Source organism: Elgaria multicarinata, chromosome 14 (genome assembly GCF_023053635.1).
Source record: "Elgaria multicarinata webbii isolate HBS135686 ecotype San Diego chromosome 14, rElgMul1.1.pri, whole genome shotgun sequence".
Taxonomy (NCBI): domain Eukaryota; kingdom Metazoa; phylum Chordata; class Lepidosauria; order Squamata; family Anguidae; genus Elgaria; species Elgaria multicarinata.
In genome coordinates, this window is record NC_086184.1 from 10,401,900 (window position 1) to 10,419,044 (window position 17,145).

The following is a 17,145-nucleotide window of genomic DNA, read 5'->3' on the forward strand; positions in this document are numbered from 1 at the left end:
GCTTGGAAAAGGAGTGTATGAAATTAGAAAAACCGGTGTGGTTCAATGAAAATAATGAGTAACATTCATTTACTCAGATAAAGAAAAAGGTCACCTGAAGAAGGACCACTATAAACCCAGGAAGACAGTGTTTGTCACCAGGCTAGCTTTCCCCAAACATGGGGGCCTCCAGATGTTTTGGAGAACTCCCAATATCCCCAGTCAGCATGACTGATACATCTGGAGGGCAACAGGCTGAAGAAGACAACACTGGACAGTTTCTGAAAGGTTGGCAAAATTATTTGGAACTGGTGTAGCATGCCAGTTTACACGTGCAACCTCATGCATGTTTCTTCCAGAGTCAAACTGTGTATGATAGATCCAACTCCCAGGTAAGAGTACCTAGGATTGCAAGCCAAGAGCCTCAGAAATTATCCAGGTGAAGTCTTTCCTCTGACAGTGAACTCATGAGTTATCCTTCAGCAAGACACTAATTTAGCCTTGTTCTCTCACCTCTGGAATATGGCAGGAGCAACGTTGACCTACCATACAGGGATAAGATACTGTGAATCATAGAATAGAATCATAGTAGAGTTGGAATGGAAGGGGCCTATAAGGCCATCAAGTCCAATCCCCTGCTCGATGCAGGAACTGGGTGCCCTCCAGATATTCCGGATTACAACGCCCATGAGCCCTAACCAGAAGGGCCAATGGTAAATGATGTGAGTGGTAGTCTAAAACAACTCAAGGGCACCAAGTTGGGGAAAGCCAAATTAGGACTTTACCTTTATCATCTTAAATTCAGTACGAGAAAAGCATGGAATAAGGTATGAGATCAATTCATACATTAAAAAACCTCCTAAACATGCTTTAAGAAAAAAACAGCAATTATAACTACTGTTCTGCTTGAGTATGTAAAATATCTGAGATAATGTGAACAAATTAATTGGCACTTAGCTCAATTAAGGCAATTTAACTGAATTCTGAATGCTTTTACAGAGCATGGCAGAACATTTAAAAGGAGAATCAGCTGGCAGTTGTGTCTTTCTGCCACAAGATGGCGCCTGATGCGTACGTGTACCTGGCAGCAACATTGAAGAATAAAAATAAATAAACTGAAGTGGAGGAGTTTGGCATTCTATAACTGAAAAATGGTGATGTGCACAACAGACATTAGTATTTGCAAGGTTATAACTGCATGTGTGCATTTTATTTATTGTATTTAAGAGCTTTAAGCCTTGTCTTGTAAAGCACCCAGGAAGCTTCAGCTAATAGGCAATATAAGAAACGTAACCAATCAATAAAAATGTAGACATGTGCACACCCACAAGAGGGTGCAGATTTCTGTGGCTACACCAGCACCCACTTTGGGCTGGGGAGGCTAAAAAGCAACCAGTGTGGTCACAAGATCATATTGCATACTTCCTAAATAGCCCATCCATGCCCGAAGGCAAGCCTATACATCTGGTACCTTGTGTAGCCTTCACAAAAAGCAGCACAATAGCCAGAGCCCTAGGTCAAAGGTCATTCTTAAACACATGGCGGAAAGCCAGGATCGAAGCTTTTTGCCTCTTGCTCCCTACTTCAAAGAATCATTCCTCAATTTTGAATTTTATTTCAGATGTACTATAACTGCAAAAAAGCAACTTAAATTGAATACATTACAAAGGTGAAATATGAAGTTAATGTGCCAAGACACTTAAATGTATCACTTCCTTACATTCTCACAATGTGTTATTTTGGAGTTCTTGAGATGGTAACCCTACAGAAATCGCACTATGACTCTTGTGTAAAGCCTATACATGGTGGGAATCTGGCCACCCCCATTTGCCTACTGGAGTCATTCAGAATGAAGTACTAACGCCAGTGGGTTTCATGATTCATTATGGGTAGGGCTTTACACAATAAATACTCGTGCCTGCATGTTTAAGAGCTTTTCTACATGAGTGATTTATTGCACGCTCGTGATTGTCCACTCATGGAAGTCTGCTGATCCATTACATGACGCCGTCAACTTCCAGGACATCTCTCACACTTTCTCTCAGACTTCAGGCTTGTAGAGTATACTTAGTTTTTATTAGAATCCACCAAATTAAGAATTTTGTTGGGAGTAGCAAAACTGAACAGAGCTCAGTTTTTCCACACCACACAAAAAAATCACTTGTTACCCCAAGCCTTCTTTATATCAGCACTATGATCTGGGGATGGCATTATTTTGTTGCTTCTGTTGTAATTATTAGCAATCAGAGATCCTTGCTGATCTACTGGATATCACCCAGATATCTACTAGCTTCTGCCCAAGGAACAAATTCTTCATATGTTAACTGGCACTTCGCCTTCAAACATCAGATGCCTTTCAAGTTCCCCAAAGAAATGAGATAGCCATAAAAATAAGTTTAATAAATATTAATACAGAAATAGGATATGGTACAGTCTCTTCTCTGGGAAATTAAGGCTTAAAATTACAGCAACCTGGACACTTACTTCCCTAAGCTCTTGGTGGAGACAATCTATCGAGGAGACAACTGCACTCATTCACAGGATGTTTATTTTAACAAAAATACCAGGAATTGTGCAAGCCAATGCAGAACACGCTTCATTACAATGACAGAATAAATAAAATCCAAACCTCAAAAGAGGCAGTCTAAGTAGAAACCCAAGTTCAACCTTCATGTCTGCTCAGCCACAGTTGTGACAATCTCAACTTGACACTAGCATTTTGAAGTCCTGCTAACGTACTTCATGAAGAGTGACGCTAAACAAAATGATTTCACATTTGTTGAATTTTCCTTCCCTATATACAATGACTGTTTAATGTTAATTTTGTACAGTTACACACGAGAGGTTTCAGAGCAAAGTATCAGAATGCCAAAAGTACAATATTGTGAAACCAAGGAGACCGACCAGGCCCGGGGGGGGGGGGGGGGGGGAGTGAGAGATGATACTGTAAAGATGACACCAATTTTAATTTTTTTGGGGGGGGGTGTCTATTTCACCTCACAAAGGGAGTCCAATGCATGCTTAAATCAGCCCATAGGAACTACATTGTCAAGTGATGATTTGAACATGAGGAAACCACAATGGAAGATCAAAAACAACCATGAAAGGTCATTCACCACCTCAATGATGACACCTCTCAATGGAGGTAGTTCACCCATGGCAGCTGTCCATCATCCCATTGTGCAACACCCCCGGTTCTTTCTTACTGACACCCCTTTCCCAAAAAGCAAAAAAGAAGCAGCAAAAAACCCGATTCTGTCCAAGAAACAAGACTGAAGTACATGAACGCTGAATACTGCCACTTCCCCATGACTTCTCCAAGTGGAGCAGGCATTCAACAAGTTACATGATTATAAATGGTGACTAACCACTTCAGCTGTGGCTATTTGGCACATTTCAACAGGGTTGAAAATAGCTCCAGAACAGTTCAAGACCGGGGAGCAAAAACAAGGCAAGCTGCATGATGCGTGGAAAGCAAAGTTGACTCAGTTCTTGGTAACAGCATCCACACAAGCAAAATGAGAGAAATTGCTTAAATGCCTTTGAGTGTCCCACTACATAAAGCACCAGGATTATAAGCAATTACGAACTAAGCAAGGACAAAAAAAGGTGAGTTTTTTTTGTTTTCAAAGGCGCACCAAGAGAATTGGGCTTTCTACGTCAATGTTTTCTAGCAAGTAGCATAGATTCACTGACTAAAAAGACCAAAACAATATGGCCTTTTATTAAACTTTTCTCCACTATAAAGGAGTTTCAGAAAGGGGTGTTTTGCAGATGAGAGGAGGAAAAGAATCCTTAACCCTTCCCCTGGCAGTCCTTTCCCCTCATCCCTGAAAGATCTTTTCAGATTAAAACTAGAATGTTGCCTGAGAGTTGATGGTTTAATGATTTAAGTCCCTCTCTCACACCCCTGCAAAAAAACATTCCATACAAATATGCATCAGCTCATTGGTCATTTCTAATGTGGCAAAGGTTGATAAAAGGGCACTCAATTTGTACAATTATAACATAATTAAATTTGTAGCCATCCCACATCCTAAAGTCTCAGATAACAAGACAAACTCATGTAGTTTTGCAGATTAAAACTCCCCTTCAAATATTTGAAACGAAGAGCTGCCTTAAGATTCCATCCAACAGAAGGCATCACCGGTTGACAAGTTCACTGCTTCCCTCCCCCGTTGAAGTTCCACATCTTCGCCTCGCCATGACTCAGTTTTACATTTGTACTCAACTTTAAGGGTTAGTTTATATGGTATTTTATGTAGATGAGGTTAGCAGTCTCATGAGAGGCCCCTCTAGCACTTGGCTTGTAAATTGACACTTAGCCAACAACCAATGGGAAGTAGGAATTGCCTTCAAGTGACCTCCGGAACATTATGTCAGAGTTTTAGCATCCTGGTTTGCTCTTTAGGACACAAACAAGAACAGCAGGTAGGAGTGGTGGACTACTAAACATTGCTGTGGGCTAATATGTTTTGTTGATTTGCAAGGCTGGTCTAGAAGCATGGTAGCTACTGCCTTGAAATGAGATCAGCACACCATAATTCAAAGGCTTCCTCAGGTAACAGGGGCAGTGTCCCTCTGAAGGCCAAGAAACCCCACAAGATCCAGCAAAGAAGGGAGTACAGGTGACCAGCACCACTATTTTACAACCCAGTGGAAGCCAGAAAGGCATCCCCACAAGCTTAGAGCTGTTGAAGATGAGCTTGTTGGAGGCGAATGAGTAACTAGGTAGCCCCGCTTTCTTCTGATCTCAAGTTCTAACTGTCCTCTTCGCCTCACCAGCAAAGAGCACATTCAATGCTTACCCCAGAAAAAAAAATTGTGCCAAGCTGCCCTCAAAAAACCTAACAGATTCTCCAGAAACTATTTATCCACTTTGCTACATTGATTTTTTTAAACTATTTTTGCCATATTACATTGTTAGCTGGCCTGAGCACTGTAACTAGAGTGGAAGGGAGGATATAAAATTTTCTTTAAAAAAATGAGATTTGCTCATTAACAGGAAAGGGTAGTTATTTCATTGCCTGTGAGGTATGGTACTAAAAGGCTAAGTTTGGCAGATCTGGATGCATATCGGGTGCAACAGGTGTACAGGCACAATCCTGCACTGAACTTAGAACTCATGGAAATAAGCCCCAAGTGTCTTACTGTTGCTCTCCAACGGTTTCTGTACACCAAGCTGACCTCATGACTACTCACACAACTCACCCACCTCAAACTAAAAAAAAAAAAAAAGTACACTTAAAGTAGAATCAGTTTCCAAATTTTGATCATATTGGATGTGCATTTAGCTGCTATTCATTTAGAAAGCTACTTAAGGCAACTAGAGGAGATTTTTCCCCACCTCAAAGAACTATTAAACTTACATTTCATAAAAAATATTCACTATATCACAGGTTACTTCAAACAAACATTTCTTTCATATGTACTGAGCAGCAAATGATTTGACCACACATTGACCCAAAATCATCGATTGAGATGATAAATGTGTAAGTAGTCTCTCTTCCCAGCCCTCAACTCCAAATCTAAGAATCGCGTCCATTTTATAGACTACAGATTTCATTTCAATGACATTCCCTGAGGCAAAAAGCTAGATCCACTATTAAGGTTGCCATCTCGTGTCTTGAACCTGTGAATATTACATACATCCCAACAACTTGAGGTATGTATCCCAACTTGAGGGGATACATTCAACTTTGCACAGTGCTGTCATATCCACCTCATAGGTGAGCAACACCTGAAAACCCCACCTGGGCAAGTAGAATAAGCACTAGAGACAGGGTCGGTACCACCTTGATTGACCAATTTCATCAACATTAAGGGAAACTATGGCAGTAGAATTCCCTGCTGAGTAACAGCTGAGCCTGGTAGGTGGAGGCATCGTTTCCCTCATTGAAACATTCTGATATACATCCACTACAAGGCCAAATTCTTTGTGTGCTCCAGATTTGGTCTGTATATATAAACACTATTATCAAATAGAAGGTAGAAAGATAATTTAAGAAGCAAAGCTCTTAACAGTTCTACCAATGTTCTTGAACCAATGTAAATTATGCCACCTTCCTTTTAGCTGCAAACCATAGGATGGATTTTTGACTGTCACAAGCAAAACCACATTGGAGTCGGAACTTTCAAGCGACCAGGCAACTTCTGAAAGAACTTGACAGAGACCCATAAAAGCAGGCATGCAGAAATTTGCAAAAGAGTTTCCCAACACGGGAGAAAACAGAATTATAGCAAGCAGTTTTGAAGAATAACCTTCCATTAAAGCCAAGCTTGAAGACAGCACCAATATGATACCTTGAAACTATGGGACACCTTGCAGAATGATTTTACGTGGGTATGCCCATTGTGGGAAGTGTTACAGCAGAATGAGCCAACTTGCTCAGAGATGATCCTGCAAACCAAATCCAGTTCACGGAATAGACTTTGTGCAAGTTGCGTGGAGGGCATACTATGATGAAATGTTTCCACCTATGGGAACCATTCCAAAATCCACACCATGGCTTCAAAACATTCATACCAGCTGAATCCTTACTATTTCATGAAGGCAGCCATTAGCTACGAAGAGGACACTGGCCATTCTTGGTCCATGGGAACACAATGGAGTGATCAGAAAGCGTATGAATTTACACACTCAATGTACCACAGATGATTTGTTCCTTTCCTGTTTTAACTTGCAGTAGGTCAAAATAAGAAACAAAAACTTCAATGCCTAGATTCATGTCACCATCCAGTGTGTTAACCGCATCACTTGTACAATGCTGGAAAAACATACATACATACATACACACACACACATGCAGTCCACCTCCTAGGGTTTGTGATTCCCTGGATAAGGTCTATGCAGAACATTCCACATGGCAATTTAGACACATGTAAACTTCACTCCATTTACACAACTCCTCTGAAATACAGCCTAAACATTTTAATAACTTCATTTAGACATTTTATTTTTTAAAAAAAAACCACACACACACACACACACACACACACACTTTTCCTGGAGTGCAAAATGCTTATTAAGTACTTTAGCAACAAAACGCCGCATTGTAAGTTATTGGGTTTTTCCTTCTTTAAAATATTCACTTCTTGTTTTTCGTAGACATTTGCTTTCCATCCCCTTTGAAGCATCCATTGCCGGCAAGAGATGCAAAAGCAAGTGCAGCCGAAAGCCCTGCTGAGCGTTTTTTGGGTCACAGTCAAGTCCGTGGGACGCTGCTTCCTTCTTCCCAGATGACAACCTTCACTTGTACAAACTCATGGTTGGGCTCTGATACATGCACATGTAAGCGTCACAAAGTAGTCTTCGTGCACAGCCTTGAATTCTCCTAGAGTCCAGTGAATGCAATTCCTCGAGAGACATTTTCAGGTACTCGCCGACTTCTGGACAAGGAGTCACTTGAGGGATGTTAAAGCCATTCTGGCCTCCTTTCAGGAAGGGAAGAAAAAGAATGGTCAGTCTATTCAAGAAGGAAAAAGTCACTTCAATTACCTTGTCCAGAAATTGTGGCCTCCCATTAGCATACTATCAATGATGAAAAACACTGCTTCTACTTTATGCCAATTTAATTATCATCTTCCCAGACTGGCAAAATTCCAGAATGGACAGAGTCAGTTTCACATGAGATTATTTATCTCTATAAAAGCCAGTTCTCAGATTTAGGCCCCTACTCTAGCATGTGTGGCCAAGGGACCAAAACCAGGGGCTACATAGTTAAGAATCATCTTGATCCATAACAGTTTGTGTCACCAGGAGAAGGGGGCAGTGCCAGCCCTAGACCATCAATGCCCCAAGTGAGTTTTATTTTATCCCCTACAAGCAAGAGGCTACCACTTGTTCTGGTGGGGGGGGGGGAAGTAAGGTACAGCATTTAGGGTATTTCCACTGAAAAGGCATCTAGGATGCAACACTGCAGCAAGGACAAATCCTGCCCTCCATCTTCATGCTGGGTGGCCTGGCCTCTCACAGGCATGGATCCTACACAGCTGCCACCCCCAGGATGATGATGATGATGATGGTGATATTATTATTATTATTATTATTATTATTATTATTATTATTATTTATTATTATTATTATTATTCAGCATACAAACCTACAATCCTTACACAGAAACACACCACTTGTCCTAATCCCAATTACTGGATTAAAATGTCTTGCAGCCTTAAAATAACGCCTTGTTTTAACATACCTGCACATGGTCTTTCGGATTAACAATTATTTCCGGTTGAACAAACAAAGGACGCTGGCATGCTTGACAGAAAGAAACGCTTCTGAATCTATAGACTCAAAAACCTCATACCTCCGGTGTGTGTGTGTGTGTGTGTGTGTGTGTGTGTGTGTGTGTGTCTGTTCTCCTTAGGAATGTTGATTTCCCAGCATTCCAAACTACCACTTTTGGTATCCATTAAACATCACAGCTCCTTATGAGGGTGGAAGCCAAAATGTTTAGCTTTAAATAAATTTTGAAATTACTCTGTTATTCTATTTTTCTTTTTTATATATTTTAACTAGAGGCTGGGAGTGGGGAGAAACAGGAAGATAAAGACATGAACGTAAGAAGAGCCATGCTGGATCAGACCGAGGGTCCATCTAGTCCAGCACTCTGTTCACACAGTGGCCAACCAGATGTTGGCCAAGAACCAACAAAGCAGGTCATGATGCAACAGCACCCTCCGACCCATGATCCCCAGCAACTGATGCACACAGGCTTCTGCCTCAAATTCAGATGAGAAACAGTGAAGCTAGAGGCCGGGAGGGAGGAAAAAATAGCAAGAGGGCAGCGAAAGAGCAAGGCTAAAGGATGAGAGGGGGAGAAACAGCAAGGTAAAGAGATGGGGAGAGAAATAACAGAACTAGAGGCCGGGAAGGAAGGAAAAACTGGACTGGAAATTGTTTTTCTTAAAGCATGGTGAAAATTAGGAAAAGGTGGGGGGACGCCAAACAAGAAGACATACCATCCCGATCAGCCATGCTGTCGAAGAAGAGCCAGGCAGAGTCCCCCTTGCCGTATTTAACGAAAGCCACATAGTGGCTTGTCTCTATACAAAGGACGGCAAACAGCTCCATCTTCTGACAAGGTATACACCCATGTCTCCAATCCCAGTCTGGTAGATCTTTTGGAAGGGACACTGGATTGAATTTATGACTTTGCCTTTTGGGATGAAGATGGACCTATAATTAATGTGAGAAGGGTTAGAATCAGCTTTTTCCAAGATCAGCTTAATCCTTTTCTGAAGGCGCTCAAGTCCCCCATTACTTCCAGTAAGACAGCTACTGCCAATGGAGAGATTCCCACCACTGAGTTGTAAGTAGATTAGGCAAAAGTCCCAGGACATTCTGAAAGCAGAACTTACTTGCGTATTGCAGGTTTTGCAAAACTGCTTGATTTTGCCAGCAGAAATATCTGTATCTTCGTAGCATTCTCGACATTCATACATTGCAAGTCCTCCACATATACGGCACTGCCTAGGAGCTGTATTTTGTGAGAGGAAAATGCCCATTATCAAGATTTTGTATGAAAAGTGGAAGCAGCCCTTACTTCGAAACAGAAAATTAATCAGCATACACTCATTAAGACAACATGCCTAATAAAAAAATAAAGAAATGCTTTCTATAGCAAACCATGCTTATGTGTAAATGTCACTTGAAGTTTCTTGAAGGCAAGGCGAGACACACATGTAACGAACAAGGTCTGGAAAAATGGGTCCAGCTTTGTGTTTACACGCTACATCTATCATGGCAATCAGAGAATGAAGGGGGAAAGCATTGTGGTTAGACTGGCCCACCCCTGAAGACTTTCCCCAGTCAACCACCAATGTAGTTTTCCTAATATTTGTGAAGAGGGCGTCAGAACAAATTTCTGCTTGCATATGGCTAATGGACCATGATTCTCATGGTTCACAGCAACCCCACTCTTTCTTGCACTCTGCAGGTGATCACTCTGTTTGTATAGCAGTGCAACACCATCAAACAGAATAGAATTCTTTCAAAACACTCTTGCATCGGTCCTGCTATGTTACCAGAAAGAATATTTTTATACTCACTGTCTTCCAGTAAGTCTGTGATATTTAATTCCAGGGAGGGGAAGATTTTGTTGAACATTTTGAAGTCCTTTCCAAATCGAGGCATCTGAATGATCAGGCATGAGGGTGCCTAACAAAAGCCAACAAAAAAAAAACACCCAAAATTTGTGGTTTCATCAAACTGCAGGCCTATCATTCGTTTTATCTGCATTCAGCTTAAGACACTGTTAAGTCACACTGACTTCACAGCAGCAAATACCAAAACATCATTCCAAAGGTAAGGAGTCACAACACAATCTCAGGGTTCCATGCAAGTGGGCAAGACGAATAAAGGCAGGTACTTAGAAACATGCACATCACAGAGAAGTTCACAAGGTTCCACACCTCTCCTCAAAGAAATGATGGCAATGCTAATCTTTGAAAATCTCAAGCACTAAATAAGCAAGAAAAAAACTGAGGGCAGCTCCTTGCTCAGTATCAACAGCAGCAGCAATTCTGGATGGACAAGACTTCAGAAATTACAAGAAGTATGGTGAGCAAATAACTGCCTGCTCCTCCTCCTTTAAAAAAAGTTACAAAGAAGTCTGAACTGCTAGAGGGCAACAGAAAGGGAGAATGGCAAGTCTTTCTGTGCCTGCAACAGAAAACTCCTTTTTTTTTAAGCAAGGGGGTGGGCAAGACACACCACCATCTCAAACCCATTTTACAAGATTACTTTTCGCCATGGTAACAATTGATGACTTCACTGTAGAAGTATGCATTGACAATGACTGAATTTAGTATTGATGGGAGTAGGGGAAGCAGCATTGTAGCATCAGTAACATTCGCAGCAGTTCTAACAATAGCCGTAAAAATACTGCAGCCTCTTCACCCTTACAGTTTCTTACAAGATTAATGTGCCAGTTTTACTAAATTCAAGGTTCCGAAAAGTATGCTATGTCTAAGTAACCGTGTTACTTAGACATAGCATGTCAGCATGGTTTGTAAGATGCTTAAGTGTGTCTTGAAACCTCACAACTGCACTTAGTGTCATTCACACAATGATTATATGAACAATTAGAGCAGCACATTCTGGCCACTGGGAGTCTGTTCTTCACACAGAGAGCATCATGGCAAGGACTGTGAACTTGCAGGCAGAGACGGGTTTATTTATTTTTGTAAGCCACTCTGGCAGGCTTTTTCAGCTGAAAAGCAGGGTAAAAATGTTTTATATGATGAATTAGCAACTAATGTCTGCACACTAATTTCACAATCACGAGGCTTCCTTTGATAGATATCGAAGAAGTAATTTGTGGATTAAAGTAACGAAAGAACATCTGCTTATTACAACATGAATATGTTAAGACACTGCACAGACTTTGACAAGTATGCTCCAGCAGTCTTTAAAAAGATCAACATCAGCCAGCAAAACGTATATCCATTTGATAAAAACTATGACAGCAAGAATAGGCTCCAAACCTCTGCAAACTTCAAGTTGCTGTTGATAAAAGACCATTCCAACAACTGCTGCATTGTAGGAACTCCAACTTTCTCATTCTTGTCCATAAAAATCTGATAGAAGTAGCAGTCCTGAACCTTTTGACCTGCTGATCTAAGGAAAGATAATAGTTTTTTTTAAAAAAGACTGTGGTAAAAAGTGTTTGGGCTTCACGCTGACCAAAAAGAAGAAGATCCAACTATTATTACATCCATTTGGAAAAACGTCTTATGTTTGTCAATCTGTAAATATCAGAGGGGGGATCAAGAAGTTTGTACAATGATTAAATAATGCATTATTTTTCAAATTAGTGTTGGGGTGAGTATTTAGAATGGGGTTATCCAGCCAGCTGATTAACACTAGTTTATCAGATATAAGGGTCTTAATGAAGGAACTTAACTATCTGAGATGGATGACCTGGGTTTCAGTCATTTGCAGACATAAAAGACTACAAAGCAAAGGCAATATGGTAATGTTGATTCCCGTACTTCTAAATTGAACATTCAGTATACCTATTATAAGTCACTGCATAACCAGAGTTAGTTTTACCCATTTAATAGTGAACAACCACTAATAGATAAACCCTAGGCCCCCTAGACTTCGGAGCCCGGAAACCGCTTTCCCTTCCCTTCCTCACCCCCTCGTAGCCAGCGCAGTTCTGTCCACAACAGCTATGTCTCTGCACTCACAACAGAGTGCAGAAAGGGTGAAAATAGGGCGCAGTCCTGGGGCCAGGGAGCGGAGGAGACAGTGGAAGCTGTTTTACTCAGCTTCCTATCATGCCTCCAGGGTCCTTCTCCCTGAAGCTGCGGCTAGATGGGAGAAATTGCCCGTCTAGGCAAAATGCAGGGCAGCTGAAACACGAAGGAGAGGATTCCCTCCAGCTGCCCTGCAAAGGATAGTTGTCAGCCTCCGATTTCAGAGGCTGGCAACTATCTGGACAGGATTGCACCCTTTCAGGGGAAGGGAGCATTTGGGAGAATGAGGGAAAGAGAAAGGGAAAAGATAAGCTTGTGAACAACTTAATGTGATTAGGAAATTGCTAAATATTTGGCCCAGTGTAGACACAGATGAGAGTAACAGGGCCATCTCTATGCCTTCCAACATGGCACCCCTGAGATCATAAGGCACAGGCTGGAAAATTACTTCACTTCAACAATTATATTGCTTAAGTAGAGGTAGATTTTACCTTATTTTTAACAGTGGCTCTACTCTCAATATATGATGAAACAAAATATTCAAAAATTCTTCTGGATCTGTTAAAAAAAAAGTATGAGTTATATCATGGTATCCAAGCACTGACAAATAGAAAACTGTTAGATTTTATGTATATATACATAAAATAATTCTGGCTATCTAAGATTTAAAAGTACTGTAATGCTAATAGATAGACAGAAATAGTCCCACAATTTCAAGTTTAGTCCAAAATTCTAAAGAGTCTTTTATGCAAACTATACAGTATATAGTATGCAAAATGTCATATCAAGTTGGATCCATCTTTACACTGGATCAACTGCACTGACAGAAGTAGACAACCCCAACCATGCCTTCCTACAGCAGCTCCCAGAGGCCTCTGAAAATGCTACACAGAGTTCGCATGTAATGACTAACTATGGGTTAAACAAGTTGAGGCTGCACCAGAATGAGTGAGTACTGCCTCCTGCTCGCTCGCTACTTTTACTTTTCATGCTGTTTATCTAACAACCCATTCTTGCGACATCCAAATCTGGAACTCTGGGCTGTTAAGGAACAAACAACACAGAGTTTTAACTCAACAACAAACCATAGGTTCAAACTCTGGGCTATTTGTCCCAACAAGAGTTCTGGGTTCAGATGTTGCAATGTACAAGCCAGCAACAGGACGGTCCTGGGTTGTTTTGCAAGCAGGAAGCAAAGTGGAAGGGGCTACCGGTCACTAGACAGCATGCTTCCTTGTTCGATCCCAACTAACCATGGGTTAATTAACTCATGAATCGGCATTACATGCAAACTGAGTCAGTCAGAAGCAAGCTTATCTGTTCGTTTTCTAGATTAGCTTCTGGAAAAAATATGTCAAATTTTGTTAAGAGCACAGCATCCCAAACCTTGCTTATCTATCCCCAAAGTTACGGTACATCAGATTTTGTCCAAGTATGTGGTGATATTCTAGCAGCCACTAATAAATTCAAGACAGAACTAAAATGGCCTCTCTCCATAACATCCTTCAAGTCTTTCAATTCATGAAGTAAGATGCAGTTCCCCTTCATTCCCTTCTCACTACAGAGCTCAGGTTACCTTTCTCTTCAGAGGTGAATCCTGACGCTGCTTCAACTTTTTCCAGGATTTTCCTCAGCTTCATTATTTTTGTTGCACACACATATCCATATCTAGAACATAATCATCAAGAAAATCCTCAGGTAACATTTAAAAGGTCATTTGGATTCCAAGGTAGATGTTTCATAGTAGTCTCTTAGTTCTCTCAATTTTGGGCAATACATGTATATTAAGAGCCAACTTTTTTTGAAGCTATGAGTTGTATTCTGAATATGTGCGACATTTTTCAACACCTCTACAAGAAATGAAACCATGGGGGCCTTTTGTCTCCATATTCTGTTCATTCTATCCATTCTACTAAGACTCAGAGATGCATCTGATTAATGGAAATAGATGACAAAGCCCATGGAAATAGGGTGAGAACACATTAAAAAAAACAGGGTGAGGCAACAGGTTACAAAACTTAGGTAGAAAATGTGCAGGGAGCCTAAGTTAATTTAATTAGATTTAGTACAGCAGTTTTCAAGGAACCATTCTGAGACACTGGTCTGTCTTCAGAGGAAGCCTTGAACACCTGACACAGAACTCCCTGTGCATTACAGTATACTGGAGCACATTCTAGTGTGCAGGCCAGATTTTTTTCCCTCACCCTCTCCCTGTATGAGCCAAGAACACACCCCAAACTCCAGCAACAACCAACTGCACACTGTACAAGGGAAACTAGTGGTCATATACAGGGAAGACAGCTTGGAAATATTGTAAATTTCCGAACACTTCATTTGCCTATACTTACATTCGGAGAGGATTTACTATCTCTGTCCGCAGCAGCTCTTGAGTTTCACTGTAATATTCTACGTCATTTTTCTCTTTCGGTCTAAGTAAGACTGTGTCCAGAACAGAGCTGAATGCAAACAGGCTGAAAGAGAGAAGAAATTAATTTCAATCTGAAAATAACAACAACAAACAACAGGAACAGTTACTTTAAGGCCAAGGTGGCCATGAGGTGGACTACATTCTTGCATCCTCATTATGGACAGTTGCTTTTAATACAGCAAGAACTAGGAGCTATTCCTTATTGCCAACAACAAAATTTGAATTTTGGCAAAAAGAAGAACTAGCCTTCCCAATAGCAAAAGCTACTGCACCTGCCAACTTACGTTATACAAAGCACCTTTAAGCCGATATGCCTTATATACAATATGTGAGCCATATCAAGTAACAAAAGGGATGAAGGGAGAGCAAACTTAAAAAGGGGAAATCCAGGGCAAAAGATGATAAAGCTATCTTGATTCCAAGACATCAGCTGCCAGACTCGCAAGAGGTATGATGAGCCATCTCAAGCGCAATGCTACTGTGAGTGTTCAGCCTACAGGGAAGGGCCTTGCCTTTGTTATACTCACTGAAAACTAGGGGCAGCATTTAGTCCTGTAGAAGGTGGTCAGACAGTCAGGAAAGAATTTCTTGGGTAACTATGTATTTTGGAGTTATTGGGATGGGGAGGCAGGGGAAAGGGAGTGGATGATGAAGTACGATAAACCAGGTTAGATTTTGGAATTTCTGGGTGATTTTGAACCCAGTGGAACTGCAGGGTATCTATCATAAAGCTACACAACCAGGCATTTTACAAACGTAATACAACAGGGTAGGAACCATGGCTCAGTAGTAGAGCACGTGTTTTGCGTGCAGAAGGTCCTAGGTTCAATCCCTGGCTTCTCCATGCAGAGTAGGAAAGTATCCTGCCTCAAACCCTGGAGAGCTACTGCCAGTTGGTGTCAACAATTCTGGGCTACACGGCCTAATGGTCTGACTCGGAACAAGGCAACTTTCTAGTTTCCTAATACAAAAGCTGGTCATGCATGCCAAGGTGTGGACGAAGCCACACCACAGCCATTGTGGTGTGGGCTGTTGGTCCCTTCACAACCACAAAATGCAGCTTTACATACTTACCAGAATAAGGTGGAGTCTAAATAGCAGGAGTTGTAATGTCCCTGGATTCCTTTCTTCTTTCCAATCATTGTTTCTAAACCTTCTTTTTCCATTTTCGGAGGAGTGTTTTCTTCAACCACTTCACTTAGGTAGCCTCCAAAAGCTTAAAGAACAAAACGATGACAGTAAGGAAGGGTCTGGACTTCTCCATGACTCTGAGAGCTGCAGCAACAATGGCGAACAAAGTCCTTGGAGGGGCAGAAACACAATGTGATGACCCAGTGGCTCTTTGACTAGCAGGACAACTGCCTGCATCACCTCCTCCACAACTGCACAGCCTCTCCTTGGCCACCATTTTACTTTGGATATAGAGATGTTGGAAATGCTTCCCATATATCTGACCCTGCAACCCTATTTGCCTTAGCACCAAAAAAATTCTTGCCAAAGCCTTTGGCAAGGGGTCAAACTAACTTTTGCTCCCCAGCCAGAGACAAAGTAACCTGTTAGAAATAATGATGTTGAAGATGTTCATTTATTAGTAATTTCAACCAGCTTTTAAAAAACACCTTTTAAAGGAGTTAATCATCACTGTTTGACCACTAGTGTAAAGTAGTATGTTAGAACCCATATCTGTTCCTAGTAAGTAACAGAATAGGACATTTCTTCCATTTATTTCTTATTGGAACACTAATAGCAATTTATAAGGCTGGATAGAAACAATTTTCTAGAAGAAAAAATTATAAAGAGGGGGGTGGGAAGAGATGAAGATTACCTAAGGAGTTGCAGCGCTCAATCTGGTTGGACACAGGCTGTAATGAAGCAAATCTGGAATCTGGCCGGCAGCTCTTCAGCTTAACGAAAAGAGCCTTCTTGGGTGCACAGGTAAAGTATCGAGTTCCTTTAAATGTCCCATCAGTACAGCCTGCGCATTCGTCTTCCTGGAAAAGGCAAACAGGGGGACTGAAAGAAAGGAAAGGAACCTCTCGTGCAAGCACTGAGTCATTACTGACTCTTGGAGGGACGCCAGCTTTTGCTGACGTTTTCTTGGCAGGCCTTATAGCGGGGTGGTTTGCCGTTGCCTTCCCTGGCCGTTATTACCTTTCCCCCAGCTAACAGGGGGACTGACCCACCTCAATAAAAAAAAACTAGAACACACATAACTAAGGCAATGGACATTATTTTTAATATCCTGTTTGAAACCCCCGGTTGTGTTTCCGTCATAAAGCAAGGAACTGGGTGCAATCCAGGGATCATTCTCCAGTTATGTGGATGTTCCCTAACGGCTTCTGCCTAATTCTGGATCACTCCCAAAACTTGTTCAGTAAGCAAATGTCAAATCAATCCGAGTAAGAAAAAGTTGTGAGTGGCCAAAGCTCAGAGGTAGCGTTCATGTTCTGCATGCAGAAAGTCCCAGATTCATTCCCCAGCATCCCCAGATAGGGCTGGGAAAGGCCACTGTTTAAAATCTTGGAGAATTG

General features: G+C 41.3%; 1 protein-coding gene across 3 annotated transcripts in view; it reads right to left on the reverse strand.

The window, feature by feature from the left end:
- Positions 1-6,951: 6,951 nt before the first annotated feature.
- The window catches only part of CYLD (CYLD lysine 63 deubiquitinase), a 28,143-nt gene continuing 17,949 nt past the window's right edge, over positions 6,952-17,145 (reverse strand). For all 3 annotated transcript variants that reach the window (XM_063141386.1, XM_063141387.1, XM_063141385.1), the window contains 10 exons: positions 16,440-16,605; positions 15,689-15,830; positions 14,535-14,657; positions 13,763-13,854; positions 12,678-12,744; positions 11,470-11,602; positions 10,033-10,141; positions 9,343-9,461; positions 8,944-9,160; positions 6,952-7,413 (listed from right to left, as the gene is read on the reverse strand). In XM_063141386.1, coding sequence (XP_062997456.1) covers positions 7,229-7,413; positions 8,944-9,160; positions 9,343-9,461; positions 10,033-10,141; positions 11,470-11,602; positions 12,678-12,744; positions 13,763-13,854; positions 14,535-14,657; positions 15,689-15,830; positions 16,440-16,605 — 1,353 coding nt within the window. In that variant the 3' untranslated portion in view covers positions 6,952-7,228. The remainder of the gene's footprint in view (positions 7,414-8,943; positions 9,161-9,342; positions 9,462-10,032; positions 10,142-11,469; positions 11,603-12,677; positions 12,745-13,762; positions 13,855-14,534; positions 14,658-15,688; positions 15,831-16,439; positions 16,606-17,145) is intronic.